Source organism: Crocuta crocuta, unplaced genomic scaffold (assembly GCF_008692635.1).
Source record: "Crocuta crocuta isolate KB4526 unplaced genomic scaffold, BGI_CrCroc_1.0 scaffold479, whole genome shotgun sequence".
NCBI classification, from domain to species: domain Eukaryota; kingdom Metazoa; phylum Chordata; class Mammalia; order Carnivora; family Hyaenidae; genus Crocuta; species Crocuta crocuta.
Window position 1 is genome coordinate 534,596 of NW_027531875.1, and position 16,818 is coordinate 551,413.

At 38.1% G+C, this 16,818-nt stretch overlaps 1 protein-coding gene across 1 annotated transcript in view; it reads left to right on the forward strand.

The window, feature by feature from the left end:
• Positions 1 to 13,218, forward strand: part of TRHR (thyrotropin releasing hormone receptor) — a 39,364-nt gene extending 26,146 nt beyond the window's left edge. Inside the window, exon 3 of the mRNA XM_077772941.1 lies at positions 12,593 to 13,218. Within this exon, the coding sequence (XP_077629067.1) occupies positions 12,593 to 13,000 (408 nt within the window). The 3' untranslated portion in view covers positions 13,001 to 13,218. The remainder of the gene's footprint in view (positions 1 to 12,592) is intronic.
• The last annotated feature ends 3,600 nt before the right edge of the window (positions 13,219 to 16,818 follow it).

The following is a 16,818-nucleotide window of genomic DNA, read 5'->3' on the forward strand; positions in this document are numbered from 1 at the left end:
AGAAAAGTAGAGGCTTTGAGGGTTCATCCCACATCAGACTTGGGTGCAGCACTCTCTCTGTCTCCCATAAGAAGTGCTCTCACACTTGGTATTTGGTGATCCTTTGTAAATTTCCTGGAGCACTGGGGGTGTCACAGAGGAAGAGTCACATGATGTTCTACATGGCAGTATGTCCTTCTATAACTCCACCCCTCAGCCGTGCTCATATCTCTTACCAAGGGCTGTGCCAGTTCATGACCACAGTGGCCCATGCAGCCCCCCTGGGGGTATACGGCCCAATTTCCTGTCTCCACAAATAGCTTGCTCAGAAAACAGCTCTGCTTAACAAGTCCATTTTCTCGGCACCTATCTATACAGTGTGGAGGAAAATTTTCTTTCGATTTCACCAGAGACACCACACTTACAAATTTATACTTAAAAATCTTGTGTCCCTATTTATTTCCTTAATCCCTACTTCTCCCTTAATCTCTGTGTCTTCCTCAATGAAGCAGGGTGATTGTCAAAAAGACCACCAAGTGCCAAATAGAAGCGAGGCGAGATTTTATTTACGGCCGGGCCAAACCTGATCTCCTGATCTCACGGAGAAATGCAGAGAATGGCCCCGAACAAAGGTGGCAGTGAGCTTATACGGATTCAGCAAGGCAGAGTATGTCATTATTTAGTTAACCAATTACATTCTACAGCACACCATGGTAACCAACTGCATTGTGACACTCAGGTGTTAGTTTTGGCAGAGACCTATTAATTTTAGGTTCTTTGTCTTGAAATGACCAACCATAGTTAGAGATTTGAGAAGCTGTGGGGTAGTGTGACAGACCACCAGGGTAGAATGGTGACATGGTGTTCTGTAACCTTGCATACAGGGTGTGGGTGTGGTCAGCCAGAACAGGGAAGTACAAGCTTGCTAAGCAGATTTACAGAAGCAGAAATAGTATGTTAGTATTTAACTGTGCTTGAGGTTAACCTACAACACTCAAGCATCACGAAATACAATCAAAGTTTCTCTACTGTGAATCTCTGCTAATATTTTCATGGACATTCTTAATCAGAATAGAGCGCAGAAAATACTCTGTAATTCTAGCTGGAGTGACTCTTCTTAATGGAATATTTAGATATAGTACTTGACAGGTGAAATAAAGAACCCATGCAGTAGCATGACTGGGTGGCTTCTTGCCAAGAAATCTGTTCAGTAATCCACAAGGCAGGATTTGACAGTCCATGGTCTCTCCACCATGAATCATTACTCAGACCTTATTCACTTTTATTGTGCTTTGAATGACTTTGAGTTGATTCCGAGCCCTTTGGTGGCCCCATCATTTAATGTTTAAACCCCACCAATGATCTCACTCCTTAGTAGGAAGCACCTCACATTGATTATAACTGTCTTTTAAAAACTGTATTGCCAGGCTCCAAGTCAAAATGAAGCAGAACACTTGGGAAGAGGAAAATCCCAGAGCTCCCAATCAGTGTAGAAGCCTACCTAAATTCAGATTTATATCATTGTCTCCTCAAGTGTATTCTTCAGCTGGCTCAATTAATGTAACAAAATGCAAGGGGTCATTGATCACTTTGCTGAAGGCTATCTGAGAGCAAAATATTCCCAGTAACAGAACACTTTGTTAAAATGTAGCAGTGCAGGAGAACGTGGACAGGATCCAAACACAGAACGTATTGTTGCTCATCAAAGAATGGCATTAGAATATTAAAGCTAACTGTTTTATATTCATTAACCAAGAAAATGCGTCCAGCAGGAAGTTCACTTTTTGAAATTGGGAATATTCCAGCCAGAAGTACAAGAACCAAAGCACTTTGCTAATTTAAGGAGTCCTAAACCCACACATGCCTTCTCAGTTATATTTTAACACTTGTGAAAAATAAATATTAAAAAAAAGAAAAATACTCAGTAATGATTCAACTGTACTTTGAGCACTCATTATATGGCAAGCATATTTACTAAGGACTTCTTCCAACCTTTTGTGTATTAGAGATCCAATAAAAATTTGTTGTTGATATACTTTGGTCATAAGCCAAAAACAGAACTTTGGTGCTATAGAATGTGGGATCCAAAACAAATAAAGAGCCTATGATTCACAAATTAAAGTTACCTGCGATGACATTCTTGAAGATCATTCATTATAAAAGTGGTAAATAGTCTTCAAATGCAAGTTACTGATATGGTTGTCATCTCTTGTTACATGGCTTTGTTTTAAGAAAGTTTTTAGTTTATTTAAAGTTTTAGTTTTAAGAAAGTTTTCCAGTATTTAAGCTTGCCCTGAAATCTTTATATTCTGGCACTGAATTTCAGCCAAACGTTTGAATGGACCTTGGTACCTGTTTTTAAAAAATTTTTGGCTCAGCATTCCTTTCAAAATTTTAGTCTTTAAATTGACAGTACTCCTTAAAAATGATAATGATAATAAGAATACATACATACATACTTTGACAGTCCTCCTTAAAGATGATTCAGTTATTTGCTTTCTTCTTAAAGTGATGTCCCAATACATCTCTGTAACTCAATTTCCTCAATATTTCACTTTTAATAAGGTTTAAAGAAAAAAATTTCAATGTTTATATATTTTTAAGAAAGAGAAAGCACAAGCAGGGGAGGGACAGAGGGAGATGGTGACACAGGGTCCAAAGAAGGCTCTGTGCTGACAGCAGTAAGCCTGATGTGGGGCCCGAGCTCACAAACCACAAGATCATGACCTGAGCCAAAGTTGGATGCCCAACTAACTGAGCCACCCAGGCACCCTGCTTATAATAAATTTTAAAAGGGAAAATAATAAAAGGTTAGGAAGCCAGGGTTCTGGGCCTAAAGATGCACCATGTTCTTAATTAACTACAGGAAATTAAAATGAATTCTAGTAAGTTCCTGAACACTTCAGGAAACTTCAGAGATTCCTCTCTGTTAAGTGATGACTGACAATCACTGTTATTAGGAATTGAATTTTTTCCTATAGTTTATCAGCACCTTGAGGGACACATATGCTCTGGGGACTATTTCCCTTTGCCTGGCCTTACAGCCCCCAAATAACAAAATCCAGTTATGTGAAAATGAGCACAAACATGTCTGCTTAGTGTGTTACCATGAGTAACATATAAGTTAGATTTTCTTAGAATGTTGAAGAGACTTTTGAGATAAATATAAATTCTACATTTACTGGCTCTGGAAAATGAGGGTCAGACATAAGTCATGTGATCTCCCCAATCTCCTCAGTGTCAAAGATGGATTGTGAAACCAAGATGCTGCACTGCAACCCTAACTTTCTTCTGTGCTCACTCCACTTTGCCACACACTAACATATGGAAGGAGTATGCCACCACCTTTCTCTCCCAAGGAAGAATGTCTAGATAATAGCAAGACCCATGAACATGCACAGAATTTTTCTGAATCATGCATAAAAATCAAAAGTCAGAATTTTTTTCTGAATCAATACAAGAATTCCAACCAAATCTTCCAGAGAACTGAGGTATCAATTAACTCCCTATGACTTCCTGGGCAGACTAATAAACTAATCTCTGATAATCAAAATGTCCCCAAATCCCGTGTAACCAGATCCTCACAAATGACATGCTACTAATTGGACTATGACCTGTGAAATAGAAATTTCTGTTTTATTTTATTTTTTATTCCATTTTATTACTTTTACATTTAAATTTTTATTATTTGGTTTTTTTCCTAGGAAATAGTTTGGTGTGAGGGATCCTTATCTGCCTTGTTATGACAGCTGTCTTCTCCCTAATCAGTACTTTCTAAATGTAGCACTCCAGTTTTGGGCAAAAAACAAACACGTAATCCCAGGGCTACCAATGATTCCTGCCAATAATATTATGTTTTCCAAATATTTCATAAACATTATTGACAACAATAGAAGTCTTCAACTCACTATATATGTTGATTTTTGTAATTATCTAGAAAGAAAACTAGCCATAGCATCCAAAAACCAATAACTAGCTTGGCTGCTTATGCATATACATGAGGTCTATGACTGTATTTCTCTGCTTCTCTAAGCTGTTTCCATCCCTCTTCAGTGAAATGCAAACAATACCACGTGGCTGTCCTACAGATATTATACGGAAAAAGCAAAATGGCTTGATGACAAAAAAGTACTTCATTAATTCCACGGAAGTAAACAATTAGCTGCTATTAGGACTCTATTCAGGATTGGGGTATTGACATAAAAGTGATAGCTTCTCCGGCATTATCTTGATCTCTTAGATCAAGTGTGGTGGGAAAAAGGGGAAGATATTGAAAAAGTGTTTTCATGTATCCGTCTGAGAAAAGACCAACCTCACCACTTGTGCACCCTCTACTCTTCCCTATTCAAGAACACAGCTCCCCAATCGTCTTCTTTCTCACTCTCCTGGATCACAAAATGTCCCCTCTCTATGGGATTCCTCCTTAAGTAAACAAAGATATAATATCTTCCATTTTTGGAAAAAAATCAATTGACTCTGCATCCTGCTTTGGCAACTCTTCTATATTACCAGTCCCTTTTCCAGCAACAGTCAAAAAATATTCTTGTGGTCACTGTCCACATCTTCCACCATCTCTTGAACCCACTCCAAACAGGCTAGCCTGATAAATGAAAGTTTTTATAAGTATAAATAAATAATAAATTTCTCCAAAATAATCCATTTTCTCTCACTCATGTTTTTCTGTCTTGCTGTTCTCCAGTTTTCAAGAGCAGCCTAAAACTCTGTCCCAACTGTTTTAGATCTGTCTTTATTCTGTATCCTTTTTGAGTCCTGATATATCTATAAAGTCAATTCGTGTTTTTTGCCAGGTATTACATAAAAAATTATCTCTCAGAATTGTTCTAATGATGAAATGTTTAATATTCTTGAGTGCTTTATAATTTAAAATGTAATATACAACCCAGCAGCTCCATTCCCAGGTATATACCCTCCCCCAAAATAAAAACATATATCCACATTAAGGGTTTGTATACAGGTGTTCATAGCAATATTATTTGTTACAGGAAAAAGTGCAAACCACCCACAGGAGCAGATGAATAAAATGTAGCATATACATAGGGTGAAATATTATTCAGCAATAAAAAGAAATGAAGCCCTAATATATGCCCCAGTGTGGATGAACCTTAAATTATTATGCCAAGTGAAAGAAGCCATTCATACTGCAAAGGACTAATTCCATTAGTACGAGATGTTCAGAATAGGCAAATCTATGGGAACATAAATGAATTAGTGGCTGCTTAGGGCTGGAGAAGGTGGGAGTGACTTATAATGGGTGTCGGGGTTCTTAGGTTGTGGTAATGGTTGCACAACTCCATGAATATACTGAAAACTTGAATTATACACTTGAAGCATGGGTGAATTTAATTATATGTAAATTACATCTCAATAAAACAATATGTGAGGTCAACATTAGTCATAAGTCAAGCTGATAGCATGCACCCTTGACGGATTGTGTTGAGAATGACAGTTCACCTCCGTGGCCCTCCTCCTCCAAGACCATACTTTCATTCCAAGCATGCGAAAAATATCAGCAAAATTCAAATAGACAGATATTCTATAAAATGCCTAATGGTAGTCCTCAAAAGTAAGGAAAGTTAGAGAAATTGTCACTGCCCAAAGGTACCTAAGGAGATTGATGATTAATACGTGGTATCCTGGACAGGATCCTGGAACAGAAAAAATACACCAAGAAAAACTAATGAAATTTGAATAAGGTATGAGGTTAACTAACTCCACAGAAAAATTATCAATATTGGTTTGTTAACTGTGACAGATGCACCACATTAATATAAGGTGTTAATAATTAGAGGGGCTTTGGTGCAAAGTATACGGGAACTCTGTATTATCTTTGCAACTTTCCCATATATAAATCTAACACTTTTTAAAAACAAATATACAAACATTAGTTAATAGTTTTAGAACTTGTAATAAAAGTCATAGTACTAGTAACATGGATAGTGGTTAGTAATACAAGGATCCTTAACAGGCTGAAACAGAGAACCTAAAAAGCCTGGTTTTTCACATGCAGCACATATATGCAGAGTTGAACTAGCATTTCCTGAAGGAACCATAATTATATGTAATTACATCTTTTAATAGTCAGAAGTTAGAAATCTGTCCATTTCCCATTAAAAAAAGAAAAAGAAAGAAAGAAAAGAAATCTCTAGTAGAGTCTTTATCTGGAGGTTTTATAATGATTACAAAAGGATGTATCCAAACTCTTTTGTGAAAACTGTATGCCACTGTTCCACGTAATTACAGTGAAGAGTAAAGTATATATAGAGGGGCTTGATTTATTTTTAAAAACTTTTAATGTTTATTTATTTGAGAGAGAGAGAGAAAGAAGAAGCGAGCCAGAGAGGGGCAGAGAGAGAGGGAGACATAGAATCTGAAGCACGCTCCAGGTTCTGAGCTGTCAGCACAAGAGTTGTGAGATCATGACCTGAGCCAAAGTCAGATGTTTAACTGATTAAGCCACTCAGGTGCCCCTAGTGGGACTTGATTTAAAATTTTCAAGCTGATCCTCACGAGAAAGATATCCCATCACCGTGGTGGCCAAAGACAGAGGCCCTTGCCTAGCTCCTCCCATTCCCACCCTGCTCTTCTCCTCAACCATCTCCATATGCAGTCCCTCTCTAAACACCAAGTTTAAAAAATTTTTTTTAATGTTTTATTTATTTCTGAGAGAGAGAGAGGCAGCATGAGCAGGGGAGGGTCAGAGAGAGAGGGAGACATAATCTGAAACAGCTCTAGCCTCTGAGCTGGCTGTCAGCACAGAGCCCGATGTGGGGCTCAAACCCACGAGCCGTGAGATCATGACCTGAGCCAAAATCGGATGCTTAACCAACTGAGCCACCCAGGCGCCCCTAAAATCTATGTTTTAACCAATTCATTTTTACAGCCTCCTTTTCTTGCCCTCAGTACACAGTGCAAAAATGGCCACCTACCTCCTCATTGGCTAATGAGGCTTTTCAGAACTCCCCACTGTATCTCCTTTGGCAGCTGCATCTCTCCTTCTGTTCTAGCCATGGAAGGCCACGCACCCCACAGCGTGACCTCACTTCATCAGAGAAAAGTGATGGCTTTTGTGCTGTGATAAAAATAATGGCTTTTTGTAAATCTTCCTAGAGGAAGCGAGAAGGCTCCACTTAGTCACACGATCTGCAATTGGGACTTGCATACTAAATCACTTCTGGCCCCCGTGATATGCCCACTCTCTCATGCCTCCAGATTGCCATACACTTCCGGTGTCTTCAGGAAAAACACTCTTCCTTCCTCTCTTTACCTCCAGATTTTGGCTTAGATGTCGCTGAGACCAGAAATCCCTCACAAACCACCCTTCAACCTCAATTCCAGATCAGGTGCGCTCATGGAACCAAAACTTTTCTCTGTCTTAGGATTTATCACAATGTATTTTAACTGCCCATCAGATTATAAGGTACATGAAGCCATTGTCAATGTCTCTGTGGATCACTGTCAAATCCTCAAGAGCCAGGGAGACTGGCACACAATAGGGATGCAAATGAATCTTCTAAATGAAAGGATAAATTCCTTCCCAATCAAAAATATATTGTGAAATTGTTTTCCATGAAGATTATGTCATACTGTTTCTCAGGACCTTCACATTCTGGTGCAGAGGCTTGTAAAGAAGCAAACTTTCATCGCATCACATATCCCATACATTGCCCTAGCAAAAATGTCAATGTTTAACAACAATGGCCCAAGATATTTTCAAATTTGCATCTTTGTCACTTTATTGGGATAAGGAATAGCAACAGAAATAAAACTTCAACAACCACAGTGAAATTAATTGAGTATGAAAGACAAACACTAGGACATATTCTCCTAGGTGTTTGCTTCTATATTGAATAAGAGATGTTAAAATCCAAGCTATGGCTACCCTAAAAACTTACGAATATTTTATAGAGTGATGAAATCAATCAAAGATACTGGGAATTAATTAAAAATAATTACAAGTGGAATTAAATGTATTCCTTATTATCCCACTGAAGATGTATTTTCTACTTCATCAATTTTAGAAACATATTTCACTCCACCCTTCCTTAAATTTTTAAAAATATATTTATTTCAACAAGAAGCTGAAATGTATTTAGGACTCATTAATTAACAAATTTCCACTTAAAACAGATTTTTTAGTATTATAAGGTCAAATGTTTGCAAAATTCCTCTAACAATATGTTGGAAAATTAAAATCCAGAAAAGGATCATGGCTGTATTTTGGTTGTTTTTTTTTTTAACTTTTTTAAATGTTTTATTTATTTTTGAGAGAGAGAGAGATAGAGAGAGGGAGGGAGATACAGAATCTGAAGCAGGCTCCAGGCTCTGAGCCAGCTGTAAGCACAGAGCCCAACGCGGGGCTCAAACCCACGAACTGTGAGATTATGACCTGAGCCGAAGTCTGATGTTTAACAGACTGAGCCACTCAGGCGCCCCGTCATGGCTGTATTTTAAAATAATTCTTCCCATGCCTGAGTTTGTTCGACATTTACTGGGGATTATCTTATGTCCCACACTGTACTGAATTCCTGAGGAAAAGGAAATTAGTAAATTTATCCATGCCCTGAAGAAGATTGCCATATATTGGAGAAGTGGACAGATACAGCTCATTGCAATAAAAAGTTTTGGTAGTGATATCAAAGTTTGCCTGGGGAGCTGTGGAAGCACATGGCAGAGATATTGCCTTGAAACATGTTGCTTTTCTTAACAACAGTGCTCCCTCAGTGACATTAAGTGAAAACAGGTAGGTAGATATTAAATGTGGGTTCAATGTTTCACCTGACAAGTGTAGACAAAAATGCAAAAGTAGATGAAATTCAACCTTTAAGTTTAGAAATTTAGCAGCAATAAGTATGTGGGATTTATACTTAGAGGAAGTTAGAGGTTTAAGTGACCAGGATGGGGATAACACAGTAGAAACCGTGTTGTTGGAAATACAAAAGACTTTCACAAAGAGAAAGAACAAAGTACAAAGGAAGGAGTGTGGGCTTATGTAGACTTAGGTTGAATCACAGCTTGTCACTCACTATTCATGTGTCTTAGACAAATCACATATATTCTCTAAACCCCAATTTCCCATTATACAAAATGGAGCTGACACTAGCTTACACATGGGGTTATAATAAGCATTAAATAAGATAATGTTTACATATTTTTATGATGAGCCGTCATAAAGGACTCAGATGTGATGGTAGCAATCTCATCATGCAGGAAGCATAAATTCAAATATTGGATGCTTAGTCCTTGGCAAGGAGTGGGAAGATGTTGGCGAGTGTGAAGCAGTGGCCTGATGTCGGAGGACCTGGTGTACTAGAGAGGAGACAAAGGCAGAGATGGGAGTGGTGAAGATGATGATAAAGATAATTACTATAGCTCCCTCCAGCGCTCAAAATACTTACCACTGGATTAAGCGTTTGATTTCCTAGGACCAATTCAAGTATTTCCTTGTAATCTTAAAACTCTTCTTAGAAAAACATTGGGCTTCAGTTAACCTCTTGACTGAGTAAATTCTTCTTATCTCTGAAAGAAGTCAGAATCTATGGAATATTTGATTTGGTATCGTATGAATCAAAGTGAAAATTACACCCTCTCACAGAACAACGTCTCTACCCGAAGTGAGCAAAATATGAAGTGTTAACTCTGTGCACTGAGTCTGAAGAGAATCTCAGGGATAATGAGTGATGCAGAAGAGGGGGGATGTGTGACACATTTTCAGAGGGCAGGGAGAGCTTCAAGAAAGTGATAAAATGGTCCTAGAAGGGAGGAAACAGGAACCTGAGAGGAGGTGGATAGCTCATAGGTGTCACTACAAGGAAGAAGTAGGAGTTGTTCAAAAAGATATAGTAATGGGTTAAAAATAAGAAAGACAAAAGCTATTTGTACCTATAGATGAAAAGTCTTAAACAGCGAATGATGTTCGGAGAGCCAAGGAGAGAGACAGTCACTGTAGAGCCAGGAAGAATAACTGCAAGATGGTACCATTACTCCCACAACGTAGGACGCAAGGGGAATTCCTCGCTGAGGCAGAAGAGATATGGCCCCAGGATCAGAAGATTGAAAGTGCTAGTGATAAAAGGGAGGTATCCCAACTCAGGAGACCAAGACGGATTCTATTACCTGGATTAAGTACAAGATTGGGAGATGAATTTATAGTAGTTACTCATGACAGAGTAGATGTGTAGATGCAGAATCTTTATGTCTACACTAAAGAACTTTAAAAATCCCTCTCTATAAATGGGATCCCCCTCGATGCCAGAACAAGATAGAGGCTGCTGGTACTTCAGTAAAACAGCTGGAGAGTCTGGAGGGAAGAGGGAGGAAGAATCAGTTCCTTCCACTTTGGGTAGTTTTCAAGTCCAGGACATCTAGAAAGCCTGGGCCAAGGAGGCTGAAAATTCTCCAACTCTGTGAGGGACTTAAAAAAATAACTGAACATTTTATTTATTTATTTATCTATTTATTTATTTAAGATTTTTTTTTATTTTTAAGTAATCTCTACATCCAACATGGGGCTCAAATATACAACCTCAAAATCAAGAGTCACATACTTCACCGACTGAACCAGCTAGGCGCCCCGGAAAATTTATTTTTAAATGTGTAAAGTGTTGCTTTAGAAGAGAAGCAATTATCTTCCCCACCCAAACAACAACCACAGCTACAATGTTAATACACCCTTCACAAAACTGAAATATTGTGTCCTCTTTATACCGTCACTCATCAAAGGATAACATTTTCATAGCGCTTTAGAGTTCCAAAGCCCTTACTTGACTCGTCCATTATTTTTTAATTTTATTTTCTCAATATCTCTATGATGTAAGTGATCAAGCATATTTTCAGATGTGGAAATGGAAGTAGAGATGAATGATTTCATTAAGGTCTTAAAACCACCTAATGTAGACAAAACCAAATGACCTAACTCTGAAGTTCAGGGTCAGTCCCCAGCTTCTCATCGAGCATGAAGGTGAGTAAGAGAAGAATCTGCTAAACGATGCTCTTTGAGAATCTTGTCCCTCAGGAATCTTGGGTATCAGCCCATCCTATCTATTGCCCTAGCTGCTGTGTATTGCTGTTCTTAAGAGTGGGGTCAGCTCCATGTAAAATTTCAGAGTTTATTTTCTCTGTCCTGCATCTCCCTGTACGCTAAAGAAGAGCTGTGCAGTTGGGAAGGGCAAAACTTTGGATCCGGGATGACTTGGATTCTGATCCCGGCTCTAAGACTGCCACTTCTGCCAAAGTACTCACCAGCACCTACATGTTAGTTTTCTAATTTGAAAAATGAGAGAGGCAATGCCTATTTTGGAAGCTTTTTGGCTTTTTTTTTTAAAACGTTTTTTTTTTTTAAATATTTTTATTTATTTCTAGGAGAGAGAGACAGCGTGAGCAGGGGAGGGGCAGAGAGAGAGGGAGATACAGACTGAAACAGGCTCCAGGCTCCGAGCTGGCAGTCAGCACAGAGCCCGACGCAGGGCTCGAACTCACGAACCGCGAGATCATGACCTAAGCGAAAGTCGGACGCTTAACCGACTACGCCACCCAGGCGCCCCTTTTGGCTTTTTTTTTTTTAATGTGGGGTATTTTCTTTTGGTTTGGTTTTTTGTTTGATTGGGTTTTTTGTTGTTTTTTGCTTTTGTTTTTGTTTTGAGAGAGAGAGAGAAAGTGTGTGCATGAGTGAACATGGGAGGAGATTCTTAGCAGATTCCATACCCAATGTGGAGCCCAACACAGGGCTCAATCCCATGACTATAAGGTCATGACCTGGGCTGCAATCAAGAGTCAGATGCTTAACCGACTGTGCCACCCAGGTGCCCCGTGTTTTCAGCTTTTTAAATGTGATAACATATGCAAAGCAACTAGGCTAGTGTCTGGTACATAGTAGACATTCAGTAACCACTGGCTTTTTTAAAAGACATTTTCTCCTTTTCAAACTATTATGTTCCTCTTTGGATTTAGGGGAGCAATACTGCTATAAGGTTTTGCAGACAAGCTATAAGGTTAAAATCATTTCTCAAGGCTATATATAAAGTAACGAGGAGATTAGACCCTAGGTCTCCCAACACTTGTCACAGACATTTTTCGTGTCCTGTGTCACATTCTATCAACTGGGCTCTGATTGCCGCCATTGCTATAGCGGATGGTTCCTGTTTGCAGAGAACATCTTGTTTCAGGTATCCACTGTCCCCTGTCTATCTTCTCTGCCTCAAGTTCTTTCTAAAACCCCAGGGAGTTTCCAAGCAGGAGAATTCTGGATGTGTAGGCCACTTAAAGCCCCAAGGGCACTCAACAAAGGGGAGATGGCAGCCAGTGGACAGATGCTGGGGCCTCTCTTTCCCTGGACAGATAATCCTGAAACGCACAGTGGGAGCCATCACAATAATATACGCCATCTTAGCTTTTCCTCTTCCATCCCACTCTTTTTACCTTGAGTCTTACTTCCTGGGATGATCTCACAAATAAACCATCTGCATTTAAGTCCTTGTCCCAGACTACATCTTGGGAATTAATGTGGGTGTTGGGAGCGGGGGGAGGGAGTTGTTTTATTTTCATTTGCTCTGTTTTTGTTTGTGTTCGCAGTGCATTTCTCTTTATTTCTCCATAGGTCACCAAGATGCTAGCGGTGGTTGTAATTCTCTTTGCCCTTTTATGGATGCCCTACAGGACTCTTGTCGTTGTCAACTCGTTTCTCTCCAGCCCTTTCCAAGAAAATTGGTTCTTGCTCTTTTGCAGAATCTGCATTTATCTCAACAGTGCCATCAACCCAGTGATTTACAATCTCATGTCCCAGAAATTCCGTGCAGCCTTCAGAAAGCTCTGCAACTGCAAACAGAAGCCAGTGGAGAAACCTGCTAACTACAGTGTGGCCCTAAATTATAGTGTCATCAAGGAGTCAGATCATTTCAGCACAGAGCTGGATGATATCACTGTCACTGACACTTACTTGTCTGCCACAAAAGTGTCTTTTGATGATACCTGCTTGGCTTCTGAAATAACCTTTAGCCAAAGCTGATTCATGAAAAAGTAGAAAATGGACCACAAAGCAAATGAGAATCTGTGCCATTATCAGCCCAAGAGGAAACAGCCAATACTTGCACATGAAGACAGAGCAGATAAAGTCTTTGCCAACATTCTAATAAATCCTGGCCCTAGATACTTTAACATATGAGAATGATTCATATTTTCCTCCTAGTATCACAAAAATATTTCACAAAAACTGAAGCGTATTTGTGAAAGAGCCAAATGGTAGAAACTGAAAGTGAAGCTCTTTCCATTTAATTTGAGAAGCTCACTATATTTCCTGGGGCTGTGAAGCTTAGATAAAGTCTAGACATTGATTTAACATTATTCATAATAAATGTAATTTCTCAAACTCCCCCAAATTACTTGCACATTTGGTAATTTGCAACATGTAAATGTTTAAATGTTTGCATTTAGCATTTCATTTTAACAAAGCACAGTCCTATTTCGTGCATATCTGAAACTACAGGGGAAAATAGGAAAAAAATTATTTATTGAGTAAAAACGGGATTTCAGACCAATATGTTCACTATATGAAAAACAAAAACAAATGTCATAATGCTTATAAAGTTCTGAAATGATATTTTTAAATTCGAGTACAGCTGGCACACAGTGTTACATTGGTTTCAGGTGTAGAACATAGTGATTTGACAGCTGTATATGTTGTGCTGTGCTCACCACAAACGTAGCGACCATCTGTCAACGTACAATGCTATTACAATAGCATCAACTATCTTCCCTATGCTGCACCTTTCATCCCCTGGAGAATTCTTGTGTCTTATAAAGTAGATGTCATCATTCAACTTTAATAAACTTTAATAAACCTCAATATAGCCAGAGTTACAAGTTGAAAAGACATGTAGATTTGATTTTTAGATGAATCCAGCTCTGAACCAACTCTTTGAGCCTCCTAAATGATGAGTGAGACAGGAGAAATAGATTAAATAACTATGAAGATATGAACTAACATGTAAGTAATATTGAAATGTAGAGCCAAGGCAAGACCAAGTATTTAAAATAAGGTTTTACTCTTTCTCCAAAATTTTAAGGAAGAAAATCCTTTTTGAGCATCCTTGTGTATAAACTACTGAGCCATGTCGAGCGAATCCTTCTAGTGAATCTGGCTTAAGAAGTTTGAAACATTCTCAAAAGCTTAGTTGCTATTATAAATCAGCCAGAGTCTGACTATTACACTTCCAGATGAAGACTCCCCACAGAGCATTGTAGTTTATGGCTTTTAATTTGTCTGCTACTGCCCTTCCTTCCTGCCTGCTTGTCGTTTGTAGATTGGGGGATTTTGTTGTTGTTGTTGTTGTTGTTGCCTTATGCTAGTGATATTTTGTTTACAGATTCTAAGCCAAAGCAATGCAAAACTCTGTTGGCTTTACTTTCAATAGAGCTAAACTCATTTCATCTCATTATTAATATCTTTTTCTAAGTATGACTTAGACTTGCTCTTCTCTTCCTGTGATTATGAGAGAGGTGTGAATGTGAATCTGCCCAAGACATAGTGTCAAGGTCCTACTTTAATTCCTTCCAGATGACTCACCTACTAGTATTTGGCCAATCAGCATCTGCAAGTGTATCTCCTTGGTGATGGTTCAATAATAGTTCATTTTTAATGACAGGATCAAAAAGTACTGGGTGCCCTACACTGACATTTCCCCCGCTCCAGCCTATATCCCTATTTCGTGGATTTTTTTGAAACCTAACTGCTAGTGACAGTGACCCCTCCCCACCTTCTTTATGAAGAAGATGTCATTTCTCTGTTGGAAACTTCAGAGTCTACACGGAGACTCTGCCGTCCAGAGCATCAGACCAGAATACGCTTTTGAGAAAACTGGCCTCATCTACTCCAGGAAGACATTCTCATCCTGTCACTGTATCCATAAACAAATGCAAGCAAATATTTCTAGGAAATACATTAGAAGTCCATCTGTATGATACCAAGAAACCTATTTGAACTGACTTTCCATCCTGGACTAAATATTAAGCTTGAAATCATATGACTAGAACCACCAGAGTGACCTAACCCCAAATCACATAGGCACGTGTGCAGATGCATATAAACACATACACACGTGTGCATAGATTGCTTAATAGAGGGCATTGGACTACCTTAGCTTTTTCATTAGGGAAAGGAACTGATCTCATTGAGCATCTACTGAGCATGTCTCAGGCTTGCTGGTAAGTACTTAAACCACATTATCTTCATCATGGTCTCACTACAGCTGTGATTTCTCTGATGATAAAACCAGGGATCAGGGATCGATACAGCTTCTCTAAATGGTGTAGATACTGAAGATAAAAAAAATCTTTCTTTTTGTTTCTCTTTTTGTAAGCCAGCATGCTAGTGATAGCTTGTGAACTGATGGCCTAAATAACTAACTATATGTATATATACTTTGCTGAGTGATAATATTAGGTGTTGAAAAAAAATTACATTTAGTTTTACATGTTGTACACAGAACACAATATACTCTTCCCACTATTGGAAATTTAGTTTATGGGCTCAGTTTTTCCATTTCCACTTTTAAAGAGTTATTTGCTAATAACCTGTTAGTTTTTGACCACATGGGACATTCAAAAGAACATAGTTCAAAGTGTTTCAACTCAAAACCAAATGCTGTTATGAAACTAAATGTTCCCATGCAATGTCCAATAGATAATTGGGTTTACACAGAAAAGATATGACTTTCTAAAGTATTCTTTATCACACTGTACTAAATCATAAAATATTTCCATAAATCATCAAAACTTAATACACCATCAAATGAAAAATAAAGAACTTGAAAAAAATTGCTGATGGAGTAGAGCAATATTATTAAGGGCCTCCCTTAATAAAATCCCTTGGGTTATTTTATTACTTCCAATTTCATTAATTGCTGAGTGTCTTTGGTTAGATCTTGCACCTGAGGTAATTAGGTAAAGGTCACAGATTACAAATAAAACAAGCAAATGTAAATTACCTCTCAAGACTTCTTCCATCTGTATTGTGAGTGTATTTCTAGAGCTTAACTCCATCACAGGTATTTTGAAGAGAAATGAGAAGACTCCAAACTGTCATCACTCTTACATAGGCTAAGTGAATAAAACAATACACCTTGAAAATATTTCAAAACAAGTGGCTGTTTTAAGCTAAATAACTAATAAAGCAAATGGAAAACAATAGCCATAAGGTTTAGTGTAACTGATTCTTAAACTTGAATTCTATCATTCTCAGAAAAATGTGTTGAAATACTAAGGACAATATGTCTTAGTAAAATTGAATCCAAACACTTTTGGTCTGCTCTTAAAGACTAAAGGAGTTCTATCTCTCTAAACTATGTTAAATCGATAAACTTTATAGAAGAGAGAGAATATTAACTTTTTGGAGGAAAAGCAGATTTTAAATGGTCTACCCATGATTCTGTGAATTCAGTGAATACTATATTTAACATTATTTTTGCCTCTCAACTACAACTCACAAAGGAGTTAGAATCTTCCTTCATGGAATAAGGAAATAAGATGTGAAAGAGAGAGAATCTAGAAACAACTAGTCCGCTCTAGGTTCAAAGAAAAAATTTTTTTCTCAAATGTTTGGAATCACTCATTTCTCTTAGAAGAAGCAAAGGATGAAAATTTCTTACAATTTATTTTTTGCTTAACTTTAGTTGTCCACAGCAAATAGTCATTAAAACCAAGATTTGGCTGAGGGAATGTAAGTGTTTAGAATAATACTCATGAAGAAGTCTGACAGAGCTCTATAGTAACAAATACATTTTTCTCTCGTCCCTTCCCCTGCTCCTCCCTACCAAAATTTGTCCCTTC